The 18,308-nt window shown below is 42.3% G+C and overlaps 1 protein-coding gene across 1 annotated transcript; it reads left to right on the top strand.

Annotated features, from left to right (window-relative positions):
- The first annotated feature begins 319 nt into the window (after positions 1–319).
- On the top strand, positions 320–13,551 carry LOC141408098 (uncharacterized). Its single transcript, XM_074007691.1, has 3 exons — positions 320–2,274; positions 3,883–5,693; positions 13,399–13,551. Exons 1-3 carry the CDS (start codon positions 1,326–1,328, stop codon positions 13,549–13,551), a joined length of 2,913 nt encoding a protein of 970 aa, XP_073863792.1. The 5' UTR covers positions 320–1,325.
- Positions 13,552–18,308: the final 4,757 nt, after the last annotated feature.

Here is an 18,308-nt window from a genome sequence, read left to right as displayed (position 1 = left end):
GTAACAAACCTGCACATTATGCACATGTACCCTAGAACTTAAAGTATAATAATAATAATAATAATAATAATAAAGAAAAAAAAAGAATAGGGGTCATCTATGACTCATGAGTTTGATGTACTGGGGCCAAAGCCACCCGGAAAACATCCCCAATCTGGTCGTAGAACCATAGGCTCCATTTACTAACCTTGTACATATCAATAGTTAAGCCCTAGAGCTTACATTATGGGATAGGCCCTCTAGAGATCCCACTGAGATTTTTGTTCCTGAGCATGAAGTAGGAAGAAGATGAAAAGCATGATTTACTTTGATGGTGAAAGGACACAAAGATAGATGTGTACCCGCCCCCCACCCGCTACACCCTTGTTCTGCTCTCTAATCTTTGCACGTACCAGAGGTTTTGTAAGTTCTGTAAGTACATGTTTCTCTTTCTGAGGCCAGGTCACAAGGAATGTTTAAGTAAGATAGCCAGGTCACAAGGTGTGTTTAAGCAAGATAGCCATAAACTGGTCGTGCAACCTGATGCAATATAATTAACTGCCTTTGTGTAAAACTGCTCTTCTGCCTCAAGGGTTGTACTGAAATATCAGAAATGGCGGGAACCAATCATAGTTTGCCAAATCGCTTTGTTCAAACTCCAGCCAATCATACCTCTAATTTGTATAATGATTCTATGCCTACTTTCCTTAGACTATATAACATTGTTCGGAGCTCAGTAGGGGAGCTCTCCTGCCCGTCTCGTTTCACGAGCAAGTGAGAGCTCCAGGTTCGAACCTGTAATAAAGATCCTTGCTGCTTAGCTTTGACTCTGGACTCTGGTGGTCTTCTTCGGGGAATAAACGGTCTGGGCATAACAAATGGGGGCTCGTCCGGGATTTCCCCCAAGCCCACCAGACCCCCAAGTCAACGGATCTTAATCTGTAGGTAAGCCGGCTTTGTCACTGTCTCTGTCTTTGTCTCTGTCTGTCTCCCTGAAATTTCGCGAAATCCGTAATCTGTAATCTGTATTGGTCTGTTCTGTAAGTGGCACGGTCTTGGCGGACGCGCTAGAAGACAGCCACTCGGGACTGGTGGGAGACGTTCCCCAGTGCCCATCTGGGGGCCTCCATCCTTGGTTGCCCCGTCTGACTCAGGTCGGAAGTCCGACACGCGCTCGCGAATGCTCATCGTTATTACTGTCTGTCCGTTATTGTTAAGTGTTAAGTGTAAGCCCAAAACGAAACATAAAACCTTTTCTTCCCCCTCCAGGACCGGACCTGTCGGATACTCCCCTCTGCTTCACACTCATTTTCGTCCCCCCTTCTCTTTGTAGAAGCAGTCCAAAGATGGGCAACAACCAGAGCACGCCGCTCTCACTCCTTGTTACCAATTTTAAGGATGTGAAGGCTCGGGGGTGTAACTTAAGCGTAGAACTCAAGAAGGGAAAGCTAGTTACTTTCTGCCGTTCGGAGTGGCCCTCTTTCGGCGTAGGGTGGCCCTCTGAAGGAACTTTCTGTCTCTCTATTATTACTAAGGTAAAAACTAAGATTTTCCTGCCAGGGCAGTCAGGACATCCTGATCAAATTCCTTATATTCTAGTGTGGCAGGATCTTGTGGAAAACCCACCACCCTGGATAACTCCATTCATCCTTGAGCCCTGCAAAGTCCTAGTAACGCGACCTACAAGACAAAAGACTCCCTCTGCTCCCTCGGCCCCTGTGCTGCCGGACAGCCAGGACCCCCTAACGTTAGAACCCACATTTCCCCCACCATATCAGCACCTTATCCCGCAGGACCCAGTCCCCCAGGGTGGTGCTTCCGTAGAGGGAAACCGAGAAGCGGAAGCAGCCGAGAGTGAAAGTAACCTGGGGGGGCCGGCCGGCCGAACACGAGGCCGCGTACAGCGGGACCAAGCTTCCCGACTCCCTGACTCCACTGTAGCCCTGCCTCTCAGAGAAATAGGATCGCTCGATGATACCGGGCTCTCCCGTCTCATGTATTGGCCTTTTTCCACCAGTGATTTATACAATTGGAAGTCCCAAAATGCTCGGTTCTCAGATAATCCCAAAGATCTAACCTCGTTGTTAGACAGTGTCATGTTTACTCACCAGCCGACCTGGGATGACTGTCAACAGCTCCTCCGAATCCTGTTCACAACGGAGGAGCGGGAAAGAATCCAAGTTGAGGCCAGAAAACTGGTTCCAGGAGATGACGGTCAGCCAACTGCAAATCCTGACCTCATTAATGCGGCTTTCCCTTTGACCCGGCCCAGATGGGACTACAACACGGCAGAAGGTAGGGGACGACTGCTCATTTATCGCCAGACTCTAATGGCGGGTCTCCGGGCTGCAGCTCGCAAGCCCACCAATTTGGCTAAAGTATATTCTGTGTTACAAGGTAAGACAGAAAGCCCCGCTGTGTATTTAGAGAGATTAATGGAAGCCTTCAGACAGTTTACCCCTATGGACCCGGAAGCACCGGAAAATCAGGCAGCGGTAGTAATGTCCTTTGTAAACCAGGCAACACCAGATATTAAAAGAAAACTCCAGAAATTAGAAGGTTTAGAGGGAAAGCAGATTCAGGACCTCCTTCAGATGGCCCAGCGAGTTTATAATAATAGGGATACTCCAGAAGAAAAACAGTTCAAGGCAACCAAAGAAATGACCAAAGTCTTAGTAGCAGCTTTCCCCCAGGCAGGAAATGGCCAAAACAGAAAGCAGAAAAAGCAAGGCCCTAGGCAAGGATTAGAAAAAGATCAGTGTGCTTATTGCAAGGAACGTGGCCACTGGATTAAAGACTGCCCAAAGAAACGGAGACCAGCTAACCCTACCTCCGTACTCGTTACCCAGGACTCTGACTAGAGAGGACGGGGTTCGGACCCCCTCCCCGAACCCAGGGTAACTTTGCAAGTGGAGGGGTCCCCAGTTCGCTTCTTGGTCGATACTGGGGCGGAACGCTCAGTCCTAACCAAACCAATTGGAAAAATGTCTAAGAAAACATCCTGGGTGCACGGGGCCACAGGCATCAAAAAATACCCCTGGACAACCCAGAGGACTGTAGACTTAGGAACGGGAAAAGTCTCCCATTCCTTCCTAGTCATCCCAGAGAGCCCCTGCCCTCTACTAGGGAGGGACTTGCTGACAAAGATGGGGGCCCAAATCCACTTTGAGCCAGAAGGGCCCAAGATAACTGATTCCCAAAACAGGCCAATATCTATCCTGACTGTCACCTTAGAAGATGAGTACCGACTCCATCAAGAGCAAAAGCCCCCCGATCAGGGAATTGACTCTTGGCTCCAGCGTTTCCCTGAAGCGTGGGCAGAAACTGGGGGCTTGGGGCTAGCTAAACATCGACCTGCCATATTTGTGGAAGTTAAGCCAGGGACGGACCCCGTTCGGGTTCGGCAATATCCTATGCCCCTGGAGGCAAGAGAAGGAATTACGCCCCATATCCGCCGACTCCTAGACCAGGGAGTCCTACGGGCTTGCCACTCATCCTGGAATACTCCACTGTTACCTGTTCGTAAACCCAACAGTACGGACTACAGGCCAGTACAGGATTTAAGAGAAGTTAATAAAAGGGTCATGGACATACATCCCACTGTGCCCAATCCATACACCCTTCTGAGTGCCTTACATCCCAAAAAACAGTGGTATACCGTTCTTGATCTAAAAGACGCTTTCTTCAGCCTTCCTCTGGCTCCCAAAAGTCAAGAACTCTTTGCATTTCAATGGACGGATCCTGAGAGGGGCATCAACGGTCAGCTAACATGGACCAGACTGCCACAAGGGTTCAAGAACTCGCCAACTCTGTTCGATGAAGCCCTTCATGAAGATCTGGGTGAGTACCGGCGGCAACACCCTGAAATAACTCTTTTGCAATATGTTGATGATCTCTTAATAGCGGCCAGGTCCCCGGAAACTTGTGTTCGAGGGACTGAGGACCTCCTGAAGACTCTGGGGGAGCTAGGCTACCGAGCCTCAGCAACAAAGGCTCAGATCTGCAAGTCGGAGGTAACTTATCTGGGGTACCTATTAAAAGGGGGGCAACGCTGGCTAACCAAAGCCCGAAAGGAAACAGTCCTACGCATTCCTAGACCCCAGTCAACACGGCAAGTGAGAGAATTCCTGGGGTCGGCAGGGTTCTGTAGGTTATGGATACCCGGATTTGCTGAGTTAGCCAAGCCCCTATACCAGGCAACAAAGGAACGGCAGCCCTTCAATTGGACGGAAGAGGCTGAGCTGGCCTTTCAGCAAATCAAAACTGCCTTGTTATCAGCCCCCGCGCTGGGGCTCCCTGATGTCTCCAAACCCTTCCACTTATACGTGGATGAAAGTAAGGGTGTTGCAAAAGCCGTGTTAACACAGTACCTAGGCCCCTGGCAGAGGCCAGTTGCCTATTTGTCAAAAAAATTAGATTCAGTGGCTGCTGGCTGGCCACCCTGCCTCCGGATAATCGCGGCGACCGCCCTAATGGTCCGAGACGCTGATAAACTTATCATGGGGCAAGAGTTGCGCGTTATAACCCCGCATGCCATTGAAGGCGTCCTCCGGCAGCCGCCGGACCGATGGATGAGTAACGCCCGGCTCACCCACTATCAAGGACTGCTGTTAAACCCCCTCAGAATAACTTTTCTGCCCCCAACCTCTTTAAACCCTGCTTCACTGCTGCCAAATCCAGACTTGGACGCCCCGTCCCATGAGTGCACTGAGATACTGGCTCAGGTGCATGGGGTGCGGGAGGACCTGCAAGATCGTCCGCTCCCCGACACAGAACTCACCTGGTTCACTGATGGCAGCAGCTATGTCCACCAAGGCCAGCGGTATGCAGGAGCGGCTGTAACGTCAGAGACTGAGGTAATCTGGGCGGAACCCTTGCCTCCAGGGACATCGGCCCAAAGAGCCGAACTGATAGCCCTTACACAGGCCCTCACCCTAGGGGCAGAGAAAAAACTAACAGTATACACGGATAGCCGCTATGCTTTCGCTACTGCGCACATACATGGGGCCATCTACAGAGAAAGGGGACTATTAACAGCCGAAGGCAAAGAAATAAAAAACAAGCAAGAGATCCTAGCTCTATTAACTGCTTTGTGGAAACCAAAGAAATTGGCTATTGTACATTGCCCTGGGCATCAGAAACCAACTACGCCAATTGCTCGAGGCAACTTCTTAGCCGACCAAACCGCAAGGAGCATAGCAAAAGCTCCCAGTCAGCTCCTCGCGCTCCAGCTCCCCGATCCTGGCCCGCGAAATTTGCCATGTTTTCCCGACTATACCGAACAGGATCGCGAATGGATGAACACGCTTCCCCTAAAACAGGTTAAAAATGGGTGGTGGACTGATATAAATGACCAAACCATCCTACCAGAAAAATTAGGACGGCAGGTGTTGGAACACATCCACCGGACAACCCACCTGGGTGCCCGGCGAATGATGGACTTAATCAGGCACGCCAAGTTTAGAATCAGGCGCATAGCTGAACTGGCCAGCGATGTCACAACAAATTGCAAAGCCTGCCAACTAAATAACGCTTGCCCCCAAACCCAGACCGCCACAGGAATTAGGTGTAGAGGAACTAGGCCTGGTATCTATTGGGAAATAGACTTTACTGAGATAAAGCCTGGAAAATATGGGTATCAGTACTTACTTGTCTTTGTAGATACTTTTTCAGGATGGACAGAAGCGTTCCCAACTAAGAGAGAAACTGCTCAGGTTGTAGCAAAGAAAATTTTGGAAGAAATCCTCCCCAGGTATGGCTTTCCCGTCCAAATAGGGTCAGACAATGGACCAGTCTTCGTTGCTAAGGTAAGTCAGGATTTGGCTTCCATTCTGGGGGCAAATTGGAAATTACATTGTGCTTATAGGCCCCAAAGCTCAGGACAGGTAGAAAGGATGAATCGGACTCTGAAGGAGACCTTAACTAAATTGACCATGGAGACTGGCGCTAATTGAGTAGTACTTCTCCCCTACGCTCTGTTCCGGGCCCGAAATACCCCTTACAGACTAGGCCTCACACCATATGAAATCATGTATGGCAGACCCCCACCCCTGGTCCCCAGTCTAAAAGATGACTTACTCAAACCTGAAACTGAAAATGTCTCTGAGCTCCTGTTCTCCTTACAAGCCTTACAGAAAATTCACCAGGAAATTTGGCCCAGACTACGAGAACTGTACGAGGCAGGACCTCCGCCGACGCCTCATCCGTTCCAGCCGGGAGACTGGGTCCTAGTCAAGCGCCACCGGCAAGAAACTCTTCAACCCAGGTGGAAAGGACCACTGCAAGTACTCCTGACTACTCCCACCGCTCTCAAAGTAGAAGGCATCGCTTCGTGGATCCACTACACACACGTCAAACCAGTGGACCCAACATCCGACCTTCTCGAGCCGTCTGGAGCACCGGTTACATGGACTGTAGACAAAGCTAAGAACAATCCCTTAAAGCTAACCCTGCGCCGTCATCCCCATAGCCGTAACCATGTCTAGCTTACCTATGCTTTTATGCCTTATGCATCTGACTCTCCTCACTGCTGCGCCGTCTAATCCCTATGTCTGGAGGTTCTGGCTCTATGAAAACAAAACTCACCCCAGGGAAACCCCCCAAGCGGGTAAACTGCTAGCTAGCGCAGACTGCCCCCCCTCAGGGTGTAATACTATAGTTTACCTCAATTTCACTAGGTTCCAGATTGCCCAACCAGCAACACCCATGATCTGTTTTGAATATGATCAAACTGAATATAATTGTAAAAATTATTGGTGGCACCAGAGTGCAGGTTGCCCATATAGCTACTGTAAGACGCACTCTGTCCGATACTGGAGAGAACGACAAGGGTGGTATTTTTACAAAACTGAGTCTCCCGTCACTTACACTTGGATAATTAGAGACCCATGGGACTCTCGGTGGACAACCCCACAACATGGGGGAGTATATTACTCATCAACTAGTACCTGGCCCAGTAGCCATTTATATCTGTGGAGAAGTCTAGTCCAGATTCAACCCTTAATCCACACACAAATCCACAGGCAAGAAACCAAGTTATCACAAGACTTGCAGCCCTTCTCCTGGCTAACTCTATTACGGGAAGGGCTAGCATTCGCCAACCTCACTGGTTTAGGCGACCTGTCCTCTTGCTTTATGTGTGCAACCCTAGGAAGACCACCATTAACGGCTGTTCCTCTATCCTCCCCTCCCACAAACTATACAGGTTTTAACTCATCGATAGTCACGATACCCGATGTAGCCCTGTACCGTGACCCATACCAAGAGAAATACCCCATTGTTATTCGGCATTTAGCAACAGCCTCTGCAACCAATCGGCTACATACCCTAATAGTCCCATATATGCTCCCCCTGGTGTGTTCTTCTGGTGTAATATGACTCTGTTAAAAACTCTGTCCAAAAGCATCTCTGACGGACAGTTGTGTATCCCTGTTACCCTAGTTCCCCGACTGACACTGCTAACCCCGGCAGAGTTCATAGGCTGGGCAGGGACCGCCCCAACTAAAACTGCGCGACATAGACGAGCAGTTTTTCTACCACTAATTGCCGGAATATCCTTAACCACCTCTGTCGTCGCAGCGGGGTTAGCAGGAGGGGCCCTACAACACTCCATGATAGAAAACGACAAGCTGTTACAACAATTCTCTGTTGCTATGGAAGACTCCGCCTATTCCCTGGCCTCCCTTCAGCGGCAGCTCACCTCCCTAGCACAGGTCACCCTTCAAAACCGCAGAGCCTTAGACTTACTCACGGCTGAGAAAGGAGGTACCTGTATGTTCCTCAAAGAAGAATGCTGTTTCTATATAAATGAGTCAGGGTTAGTTGAGGAAAGAGTCCAACGCCTACACGAACTAAGCTTAGAAATGAAAAAGCAACAATTCACTACAGCCGCTAACAATTGGTGGAGCTCTTCAATGTTTTCCCTTCTGGCACCCCTTTTAGGCCCCCTAATGTCTTTACTACTTCTATTCACTATAGGCCCCTGTGTGGTAAATAAAATTTTACAATTTGTCAGAGAAAGGTTTGATACCATCCAACTAATGGTCCTCCGTAGCCATCACCAGCCTCTCCTGCACCCAGAAAGTGAGGCTATATTATAAGACTCTGGAAATCCAAGATTGGACATCCAGTTACTTATGAGAAGGGAGAAATGAAAGGACACAAAGATAGATGTGTACCCGCCCCCCACCCGCTACACCCTTGTTCTGCTCTCTAATCTTTGCACGTACCAGAGGTTTTGTAAGTTCTGTAAGTACATGTTTCTCTTTCTGAGGCCAGGTCACAAGGAATGTTTAAGTAAGATAGCCAGGTCACAAGGTGTGTTTAAGCAAGATAGCCATAAACTGGTCGTGCAACCTGATGCAATATAATTAACTGCCTTTGTGTAAAACTGCTCTTCTGCCTCAAGGGTTGTACTGAAATATCAGAAATGGCGGGAACCAATCATAGTTTGCCAAATCGCTTTGTTCAAACTCCAGCCAATCATACCTCTAATTTGTATAATGATTCTATGCCTACTTTCCTTAGACTATATAACATTGTTCGGAGCTCAGTAGGGGAGCTCTCCTGCCCGTCTCGTTTCACGAGCAAGTGAGAGCTCCAGGTTCGAACCTGTAATAAAGATCCTTGCTGCTTAGCTTTGACTCTGGACTCTGGTGGTCTTCTTCGGGGAATAAACGGTCTGGGCATAACAATGGAAGCAGTGTGTTCTGTTCCTCCTGTTTTATATTGTATGTGCTTGAGTATGTGCTGGTGCACATACTCTGTTCCTCCTGTTTTATAGTGTACACTTGAGTATGTGCTGGTGCCCAAGAGGTAGCAAGAATAGTATCTGCAGATTGGGCAATGCAGCCAGGCCTTCAAGTAACAAATAAGGTTCAATTGGGAAAAAAAGCAACATAACCTATTGAGGGAAAAATAATCCATACGCTATTAATAAGACAAAGACTGTAACTAGCAAAGACAGGAGCATAATTAGGCCTTCAAAACATCAGTATAGGGTATTATTTGGTCAAAAGAATCGATAAAACACCAGTCATTTCTCAGGAAGGAAGGAAATTATGAAACAGGCAGATTGTCTAGCTTAGTTTCTTTAGTATCCACCTTGTCTCTAAGGCATTCAAAAGAAGTCCTGGGATAAGAAACTTTAAAGATGACTTAACGAATCTGGAGAGGATCAAAGGAGAATACTAAAGTAACATAGGAGATAAAGTTGCTTCTATAGGAGCAAATACTTACAGCTGTTTAGTCTGAACAGATGAAATAAGGTAAAATCAAAGAGCATAATATGATGATGGATGCAGATAGGACACTTGTAAACTTCTTCACCAGACCACCAAGTTTTAGAATAGGAAGGGACAGCCTCATGGAACATTATTACTGTGAAAGGAAAATATCTTGGGCCCCCAAAATCACTAAGCTAAAGGGAAAATTCAAGCTGAGAACTGCTTAGGGCAAACCTACCTCCCATTCTATTCAAAGTCATCCCTCTGCTCACTGAGATAAATGCGTATCTGATTGCCTCCTTTGGAAAGGCTAATCAGAAACTCAAAAGAATGTAACTGTTCGTCTCCCGGCTACCTGTGCCCTGAAGCCCATCCCCACTTTGAGTTGTCCAGCTTTTGCTTCAAGTTGTCCCGCCTTTCCGGACCAAATCAATGTTCATTTTACATATGTCGATTGATGTCTCCTGTCTCCCTAAAATGTATAAAACCAAGCTATGCTCTGACCATCTCAGGCACATGTTGTCAGGACTGCCAGGGGCTGTATCACAGGTGCACGTCCTCAACCTTGGCAAAATAAACTTTCTAAATTAACTGAGACCTGCCTCAGATTTTCAGGATTTACATCTGACAAATCTCCTAGCAGTGCTTCATGCCAACACGAGCTAACTTTATGACTCAAAACAATAGGACAATTTGCTGAGGTCTGGGAGCATCGCCTTCAGAGAATCCCTTCTCTCCCCAAATTTGGTCGAGATCTAAAGTATATTTTGCTGTACAACTCCTTTTTTTTGAAGTTTTACTTGCTTCCAACCAGGAAGACAAGATTTCCTGTTTCCATGACGATGACCACGGAAGGCAGATAACTCCTTTATAGAGTTTGAGCTCGCTCCCAGCAGGGAAGATGAGTTTGAGTTTTTTCCTGCTTCTAAAATGGCAGAAAGCATTCTTCAGCCTGAGAGCCATCCCTATGTAAGCAGCTGAATGGGGGTTTTTGTCTTGGCTAAAGTTTAACAACCAGCTGATTTTAATTTCTCCTTACCATTACAGCACTCAGTGATCATATTGTTGGAGTTTTGTTGTTGTTGTTGTTGTTTGTTCTGGTTTTTCTCCCATCAGGTTTGATCAACTCTACCTGACTTGATCAAATAAGAGTAAGAATTCAAAATTATAGGTAACAAGGTTTCTCTAATCTGGCCAAAATTCCTTACAGCTGCAAAAGAAAAAAAAACAGAAAACAAAAAAAGCACACATTCGGTTTTTATGTTTGCTTCCTGCAATACCAAAAAAATCTAGAGAAGGCTTCTAATGACTTGAACCCCTTTAAAGAATTCAGAACAAAGGTGCCACTCACCCCTTTTAGGGTGTTCTATTTTCTTTAAGGAGTTTTAAGAGCCATGGGCAGATTCTTCTTTGATCTAAAGCTCCGTTCTCCTGTATTGCATGACCTGACCTCCATGGTTTTGAGAATACCAGAGATAACCTTGCACTGTGACCGGATTTGACCTTGGTGTGTATAATGTCAAATGAGAGCTACAAATTTACAAGTGGCTGAATACACTTTACAGGACAGTCTTGGCTGTCGTTTTTTCTTTTTCTCCTACGAAGTTGTTTGTTTAAGGATCCTAATTCTAGTTCGGCGATGCATTCTAAAAGGTTTTCTTTATTGCTTTTTTCCCAAAATAATCTCAATTCGGTTTGTCTGTGTGCATTTGCATGAGGAACTGAACTGTAGTTTTCTTAGGTAAATGAGAGACAAAGTTTTCTCAGCTCTGAAGAGAAAGGGCCTCCCAACCGAAAGGCACCCATGGGTGACGGGGGCCCTCGTGAGAGTGTCTGAAGGGTTGACCCCTATGACGACGTGCAGTGGCCCTGCAGGAAAATCCCCCACAAAAATTAATTTTAAAAATAGCTCATCCAGGAAACATATATAGGGCTGATTACCCCGCATTTTGAGCCCTCTCAGAGGTCTGAAAAGAGAGAGAAACTGAGACACATAAGCGGGTGGAAACAATTCAGAGGTGACACACTATGGAGTCCTGCCTACAAGCCGCATGCATCAATCCACCACACAAAAACCCCAGGTTACAGCTCAGTTCCTCCTTTTAAGACCAAAAAAAAAAGAACAAAAAAAAAACCCAAAAAAAAGAGGCAGGAAACAGATAATCTAAGAATTAGGAGAAAACAAGGAGAATGACCTGCTTTCAAGCGCTCTGTAGGTTTTATAGCACTTCTACTTGCCAGAGTAAAATGGAAGTAATATGGTCTTTGTGTACATTTACATTAATGAAAAAGTGCCCTGAGGTCAACCTGCAAACTATAGAGTTCCTAGGTTCCCTTTATCTCTATTTTCATTTCGGCCTGTTTTAAATCTGCTGTTACATTTCTACTGAGATAAAAACAACTGTTTGGATCTAACAGGTATTTTAAAAAATGTTTTTATTTTTGCAAGCTGGCTAATGTGTATGTATCAAAAGGCTAGAGTACTGAAGTAAAAGCTATAGAATCTTTGTGTGTGTATGTGTATATGTATGTGTGTATGTGTATATATTTGAGGGCCTTTATATTAGACTTCTATAATTTTATGTTTAATTGGCCATTAAATTCGTTTTAATTTTCCTATAGCTCACCAGACTTTCTCTTCATACCTTATGATGTAAATTTTATTATCTGATTTTCACCAGAGTTGTTTCCTTTAATATGCAAATTTAAGTCTATTTAGCTGACAATGGCCTAGGGTAAGGTTTTTTTTCAAAAGAAAAAAAAAGAAGTCTTTCTGAATCTATAAGATGTACTTCTACTGGCATGCCTAATACTTCTATGTATGTGCTGTGTACACAATATTTCACTACTAAAAATATATAAAAGAGCTCTAATTAATTGGCTTAAAAAATAAAAGCATTAAAATCAGATACTAAAAAAAGACTAGTAAAATGCTTTTTCAAGTTCACATGACTTAAGTAAAATCTTTAATAAATAAGCTGGCTTTAAAATTATTGGTAAAATAATACTAGAAATGTCTTAAGAATTTGGCAGTATACATTTTTGTTAGCATTTATTAGTCAAGCAATTTTATACTTATCCCTGACAAGTACTCTAAGGTGTCAAAATTTGTCATAGAGATTATAAAACTATAAATCCAGGTCAAAACAGAATGATCTTTGCTTGTATAATCTTTAATTAAATAAGACAATAATGTTGGTTTATTAAAAATAGCTACATCTTGAATTTAATAAGATTATCATAACTTTTAATCTTGTGGCTTTAAGTGGTCTAGTCCACAGGCGGTAAAGTTTGCTATAGTCTGTTTTTAAAGCTAAACGATAAATTCCTCCCAAAGTTAGTTCAGTCTACACCACGGAATGAACAAGGATAGCTTGAAGGTTAAAAGCAAGATGGAGTCAGCTAAGTCAAATTTTCTTCACTGTCTCAGTTATAATTTTGCAATGAAGGATCCATAACTTAAATGATAACTATCACAGTTTTCATAAACACTCTAGGTAAACATTTAAATGAAATAATTAAGTAAATGTAATAGGATAAATATTTGTATACAAACTTGTTATAATTTAGAATCTAAAGTTATATTAAATAAAAGATATGTTATTTGGGTATTTTCCAATAAAAACATATTTGTAGGAAAACATTCTTAAAAAAAAGATGTGTCCTTTAAAAAAAAGGGGAACAATTTTTATCTAATTCAAAGCTTATTTAAAAGTCATGTATAAAACAGGGTAAAAGGAACCACGAAATAAAAGAGATGTAAAGAAAGTTATAAAAATAAGTAGGTTTTTCTTGGTAAGAAAGCTTAACGAGAAATAATTTCATATACAAAAGAATCTTGTATGGTAAATTTAGTCATAGAGTAAAATGATTGCTTATTTAAGAAAGAGGATGTTCAGAACAAACCAGACAGTTCAAGCATGTCATGAATGGTATGTGTAAGTTACAGTAAGAGGATTTATTTTTTAAAAACCCCAAAGTTTTAAATAATCAAGTTGTCATATTATTATTAATATGGTTTGGTTTTCTTAGGAAAAAAACTGAAATTAATCTTTTTTTTAGTTAAAGTTATTACATCTATGTATCTCTCTGTATGTGCTTTTAAAGTACTTGTAAAATTGAGTTACAGGGCTTTGACTCCTGTCTAAAAAGAGCACAAAGTCCTGCTAAATTTTAAACACTGATGGTAATTAAGGTCCCATTTTCAGTGATGGTAGAAGACGCCAATCAAAATAAACTGCTTTCTGAAACACAGACAGAAATTAAAGCTATTCAAGTCCTCAAGTCCCAGAGACTATCAAGGAAGAGGTGGGAGTGTGACATTGGAAGGGCCGATATTGAGAGATAAAGTAAGTTCAGTTTCTCTACGAATAAATAATTAATGTCAAAGGCATACTTATGCAATACCAGCATATAGGCCCATTTCAGATTAACAAGGTTTTCTTGAAGCATTTACCACCTCCTAAATAAAAGTTATGAAAGGCTTATGGAAGTTATATCTTATGGTTAAGATTCAAATTTTACAGATTGTTTATAAAATTTGGGAAAATAAATCTAATTGGCTTCATATTGTTTTTATTAGGGCTTTATTGTTTGGAAAATTCAGTCTCCTCTCTCAAAGAATGAAGGTTTTTTCTTTTTTTTGGACCTTAGGGAACCTAATATCTTTTTTTTTGAAATTCTTGAGTTATCATTTTGGTCAAATGAATGATTTATTGTACAATTATCTGTGACATCAAGTTTTTAAACCTTTGATATTTGACAAACTTTCCAAAATCAAATTTTAACTTATGTCTTTTTCTGACGTTTAGGTTCCCTAAAGTCCAAAAATGATATAATTTGGCTTATTTGGTATACAAATTACACAGGAAACATTGCCAAATATGAAATGGCGTTTGTTTTTGTTTAGGCTGTATTTGTGTAAATATGTTACTGCTATATGTTCCAAAATCATGGGAAACTTCCGTATTTCTGATATGACTGTACATTATCAGTAATAATTATAATAGTGTACATTATCAGTGATAATTTTAATTGTTATGTTAAATTATTGTGTGCCACAGAAGTAACAAATTTCCTTGTCAATTGTGTCTTTGACTATGACTGCCATAAAACCTTTCGTCATCCATGGACAATTGTTGTCTTGTTTTGTTCCTCCTTAGAAGGTGGTTTTATAATCAGCTATAAAACTCTAACAGGTGTCCTTAAAAGCAGGTTTCTGATAACTTTGGAGATTGTGACATTACAATAGAGGAAAAAACTTTCAATATTCTCATGCAGGGCTGACATATTCATGAATATCAAGGAGAAGAGGATTAAACTGCATGAACTGAACAAGTAATCTTTTTAACTTTTTGGTTAAAATATTGCTGATTCTTTGTTTCTCAGAGTCAAAACTTTTAGGCTGTTTACAGCTTTTAATAATTGAGCAAGTTATACTCCTGTGAACAAAATGTAGAGCATATTTCTTTCTCTCTACCTGATTTCTTCAAAATTTGGAACCTATTTGTGAGTATTCTTAACTTATGACAATATAGTTATTTGTGTAAGTGTAATAAGAATCTCTTTTCATTTGTAACAGGACACAATTCGAGAAACTGGTTATTTTACCAAGGCTTTTACTGAAACGGTGTGCTTTCCCTTAAGGAATGAAACTTAACTTATGGAACAAATAAAAGACCCTTGGGAAAACTGGCCTCATACCTTTGTCTATATAGTCCCTGTACATGTTTTCTGACCTGTGGCAAGAGAGGAATGTCACTTGCTAACAGGCCCAGGAGCCCTAAGTTTATCTTGGAACCTCAGGAAGAGAGGATCATTGAACTCATAGGTATTTAATGGCACAAATCCATGGCCTGGCTCAGCTTTAGAAAGTTTCATCTGGGACTCCTTCTACGGAACACAGTTCCATCAAATCCAATTTAAAAGCCTACGTAAGGCCAGCTACAGTGGCTTACCCCTGTAATCCCAGCATTTTAGGAGGCTGAGACAGGTGGATTACTGGAGGTCAGGAGTTTGAGACCAGCCTGGTCAACATAGTGAAACCCTGCCTCTACCAAAAATACAAAAATTAACCAGGTGTGGTGGTGTACAACTGTAAGCCCGGCTACTCAGGAGGCTGAGGCATGAGAATAGTTTGAACCTGGGAGGCAGAGGTTACAGTGAGCCAGGATCACCCCACTGCACTCCAGTCTGGGTGACAGAGGGAGACTCCATCTCAAATAAATAAATAAAATAAAAGCCTATGTAAAAAAATAATTATTCTTGCTGCACTGTATACAAATAATTAGACCCAGTATAATAAAACAAACCAGTCCTACCATGATTTGTCTTTAGTAAAAATGGGAAACTGGAGAGAGAAAACTTACATTTCAAAAACTATAGTACACCTGTTGTTAGATTCTAATCTTCCCTAATGTTTTTCCATTTTTATTATTTTCTACCATTTGGACCGAATTCTAATTTTTCTTGGCTACAACTCTTCAATATAGCATTTTTCATTTTTTCCCCTGCTTTTTTCCCCCATTTTTCCTAATTTGCAGTCACTGAAAACTAAACTGTGCTTTTGAAAAGCCCTGTGAACTGAAGCTAGACAGCTTAAACTTCAGAAGAAAAAAACAGCAACCTATTTACTTACATAAACCACTTTCATACCTACCTACTAATGTATAGACTTCAGAGTAATGTGGCCTATATCAATTATCCAGGATTGTTCTTTTGTTTGTTGTTTTTTTTCTCCCTTCCTCTCTGTATTTTCTCTTCATAGAACATGAGACTTCACAACTTTCTAAAAATGACCTTTCCTAATAACTCAGGACTTATGTGTCTAGGAATAAGCCACCTAGCCATGAGAGATCAGACAAAACTTGGAACCGGAGGCTCATTTTCTTCTATGCTTTCTCCAAAAGATTTTTAGAAAGAAAAGGGGGGAAATGTGAAAGGAAAATATCTTAGGCCCCCAAAAGCCCTAAGCTATAGGGAAAATTCAAGCTGGGAACTGCTTAGGGTCAACCTGCTTCATTTCTGTTCAAAGTCATCCTTCTGCTCACTGAGATAAATGCATATCTGATTGGCCCCTTTGAAAAAGCTAATCAGCAACTCAAAAGAATGAAACCGTTTGTCTCTCACCAACCTGTGCCCTGAAGCCTGTCCCCACTTTGAGTTATCCCACCTTTGCTTCCAGTTGTCCCGCCTTTCTGGACCAAATTAATGTTCATTTTACATATGTCGATTGATGTCTTATGTCTCCCTAAAATGTACAAAACCAAGCTATGCTCTGACCATCTCGGGCACATGTTGTTGGGACTTCCTGAGGCTGTGTCACATGTGTGTGTCCTCAACCTTGGCAAAATAAAGTTTCTAAATTAGCTGAGACCTGTCTCAGATCTTTGGGGTTCACATTACTGTGCAGGAACTGAGAGATCATTCTAATCTAATACCCTTTTTTAAAATTAGGAAATTGAGACCCAGAGAAGGGAGGTGACTTTCACAAGGATGCCCTGTTGATTATAGCAAAGCTGAGATTAGGCTTTTGTGTCTCTATCCATCCATCTATCCCAACTCTATTCAGAGGCCTCATATGGCACTCTGGCTGATAAGTGATGGTTAATATATAATCCCTTTCACTCTTGTTCCATTCATTCTCCAGACAACAGATGAAGTAACTTATTCTAGGGTGAAAAGAGCAATAACTATATACGCCTTACCACATCCACAGTGTTTGGATTTCCACTGATCAGTCCTGGAAAGGACAAGTCCCAAATTAAAGAATCAAATGTCTACATCACTGCTGTTGGATATGGCAGATAATGAGAGCCAGGGACATTTTCCTGGACTTTCTAAAATTGTATGATCTAGATACCAACGAGTTCTCCAATATCTGATCATAAGTGACCCATCCATATATTTTTAATGATTAGTGATGACCTCAATAGTACATCAATTATCAAGCAGAAAATTGCCAACATGTTTTAACTATAAGCATATCAAAGGATCCTTTTGATTCTGAAAATCACCTATAAGTGATCCTTTGCCTTCTCAACATAACTATTTTTTTAAAACACTAATATCTATGAAACAAAACTTAATATCTTGATGTAATTTGGTTTCTCAGCTGAAAATTGTATCCTTAATTAAGGCTGCCTAGAGATTTAGGCCACTAGGTCATTGAAAAGGGTAAGCTTCATAACTAAAAATGAAGGAAGAGCCTGGAAATGTGGTCAATGACATGACTCAAGAGAAATAATCTATTTCTTAATTTTTTCTCAATTTCTGAGACTCTTCTTACTGCTGGCAAAGCCACTGTAGCCCTAGAAGCAAAAGCTCTTGTTGCTCTGTCTTTCCTGGAATCAATGCTTGCCTTTAATTCCCCTTTACAGATTCACCTCTAAGAATGCTCTCTGAATGCTCCTGGGATGGATGAAATGGAGGGAGGGAAGAAGATTGGTACTACTTCTAAAGCAGAGTTTACAATTCAAGCTCTAAATGAGAAAAAATAAATAAACTTAAGTAAATGCAAACACAAGTTGAGGCACATCCAGTAGTGAACTCTAACTTTGCATTTAAAGGGAGAAAGATCTGCAGATAAATGAGCTCAAAAATCCCTGGAGCTGATGGTAAAGAGAATCTTGGCAGCATCTCACTTCATCAAGCAGGGCTTGAGAAAATTATCCATTACAGATAAGCTTCTTTACCTCAATGACAGTCATATAGCCAAGCTTAATGAGCAAAACTTCAAGAAAATACATTTTTTTCCCAATAATGTAAAAATAAAACAGGAATGCCTACACTCACTACTACTCATCATATATCTAAGCACACAATGTTAGAGGTGATTCCAAGGGATCATCTCTCGTCTGTCCTCTCTACTGAAATCGTCCCAAAGTCGAGAAGATCCTTTACTTATTTGTTTGTTTGTTTGTTTATTATTTTTTGAGACAGGGTCTCATTCTGTCACCCAGGCTGGAGTGCAGTGGCACAAACACAGACCACTGCAAAGACCTCCCCTGGCTCAAGTGATCCTTCCACCTCAGCCTCTCGAGTAGCTGGTACTACAGGTGAGTGCCACCAGGCCTGGTTAATTTTTGTAAAGACAGGTTTTCGCCT

The sequence above is a fragment of the Macaca fascicularis genome, chromosome 11 (genome assembly GCF_037993035.2).
Source record: "Macaca fascicularis isolate 582-1 chromosome 11, T2T-MFA8v1.1".
Lineage (NCBI taxonomy): Eukaryota > Metazoa > Chordata > Mammalia > Primates > Cercopithecidae > Macaca > Macaca fascicularis.
The sequence above is the reverse complement of the archived record's forward strand: the minus strand, read 5'-3'. Positions and strand labels throughout refer to the sequence as shown.

Bases quoted from the DNA above. Each gene is read 5' to 3' on its own strand.
- LOC141408098 (XM_074007691.1), top strand. From the start codon at position 1,326: ATGGGCAACAACCAGAGCACGCCGCTCTCACTCCTTGTTACCAATTTT. The intron at 2,275-3,882 runs GTAGGGGACGAC...ATCTCTTAATAG, and splicing joins GGACTACAACACGGCAGAAG to CGGCCAGGTCCCCGGAAACT. The intron at 5,694-13,398 runs GTTGTAGCAAAG...ATGGTAATTAAG, and splicing joins CTAAGAGAGAAACTGCTCAG to GTCCCATTTTCAGTGATGGT.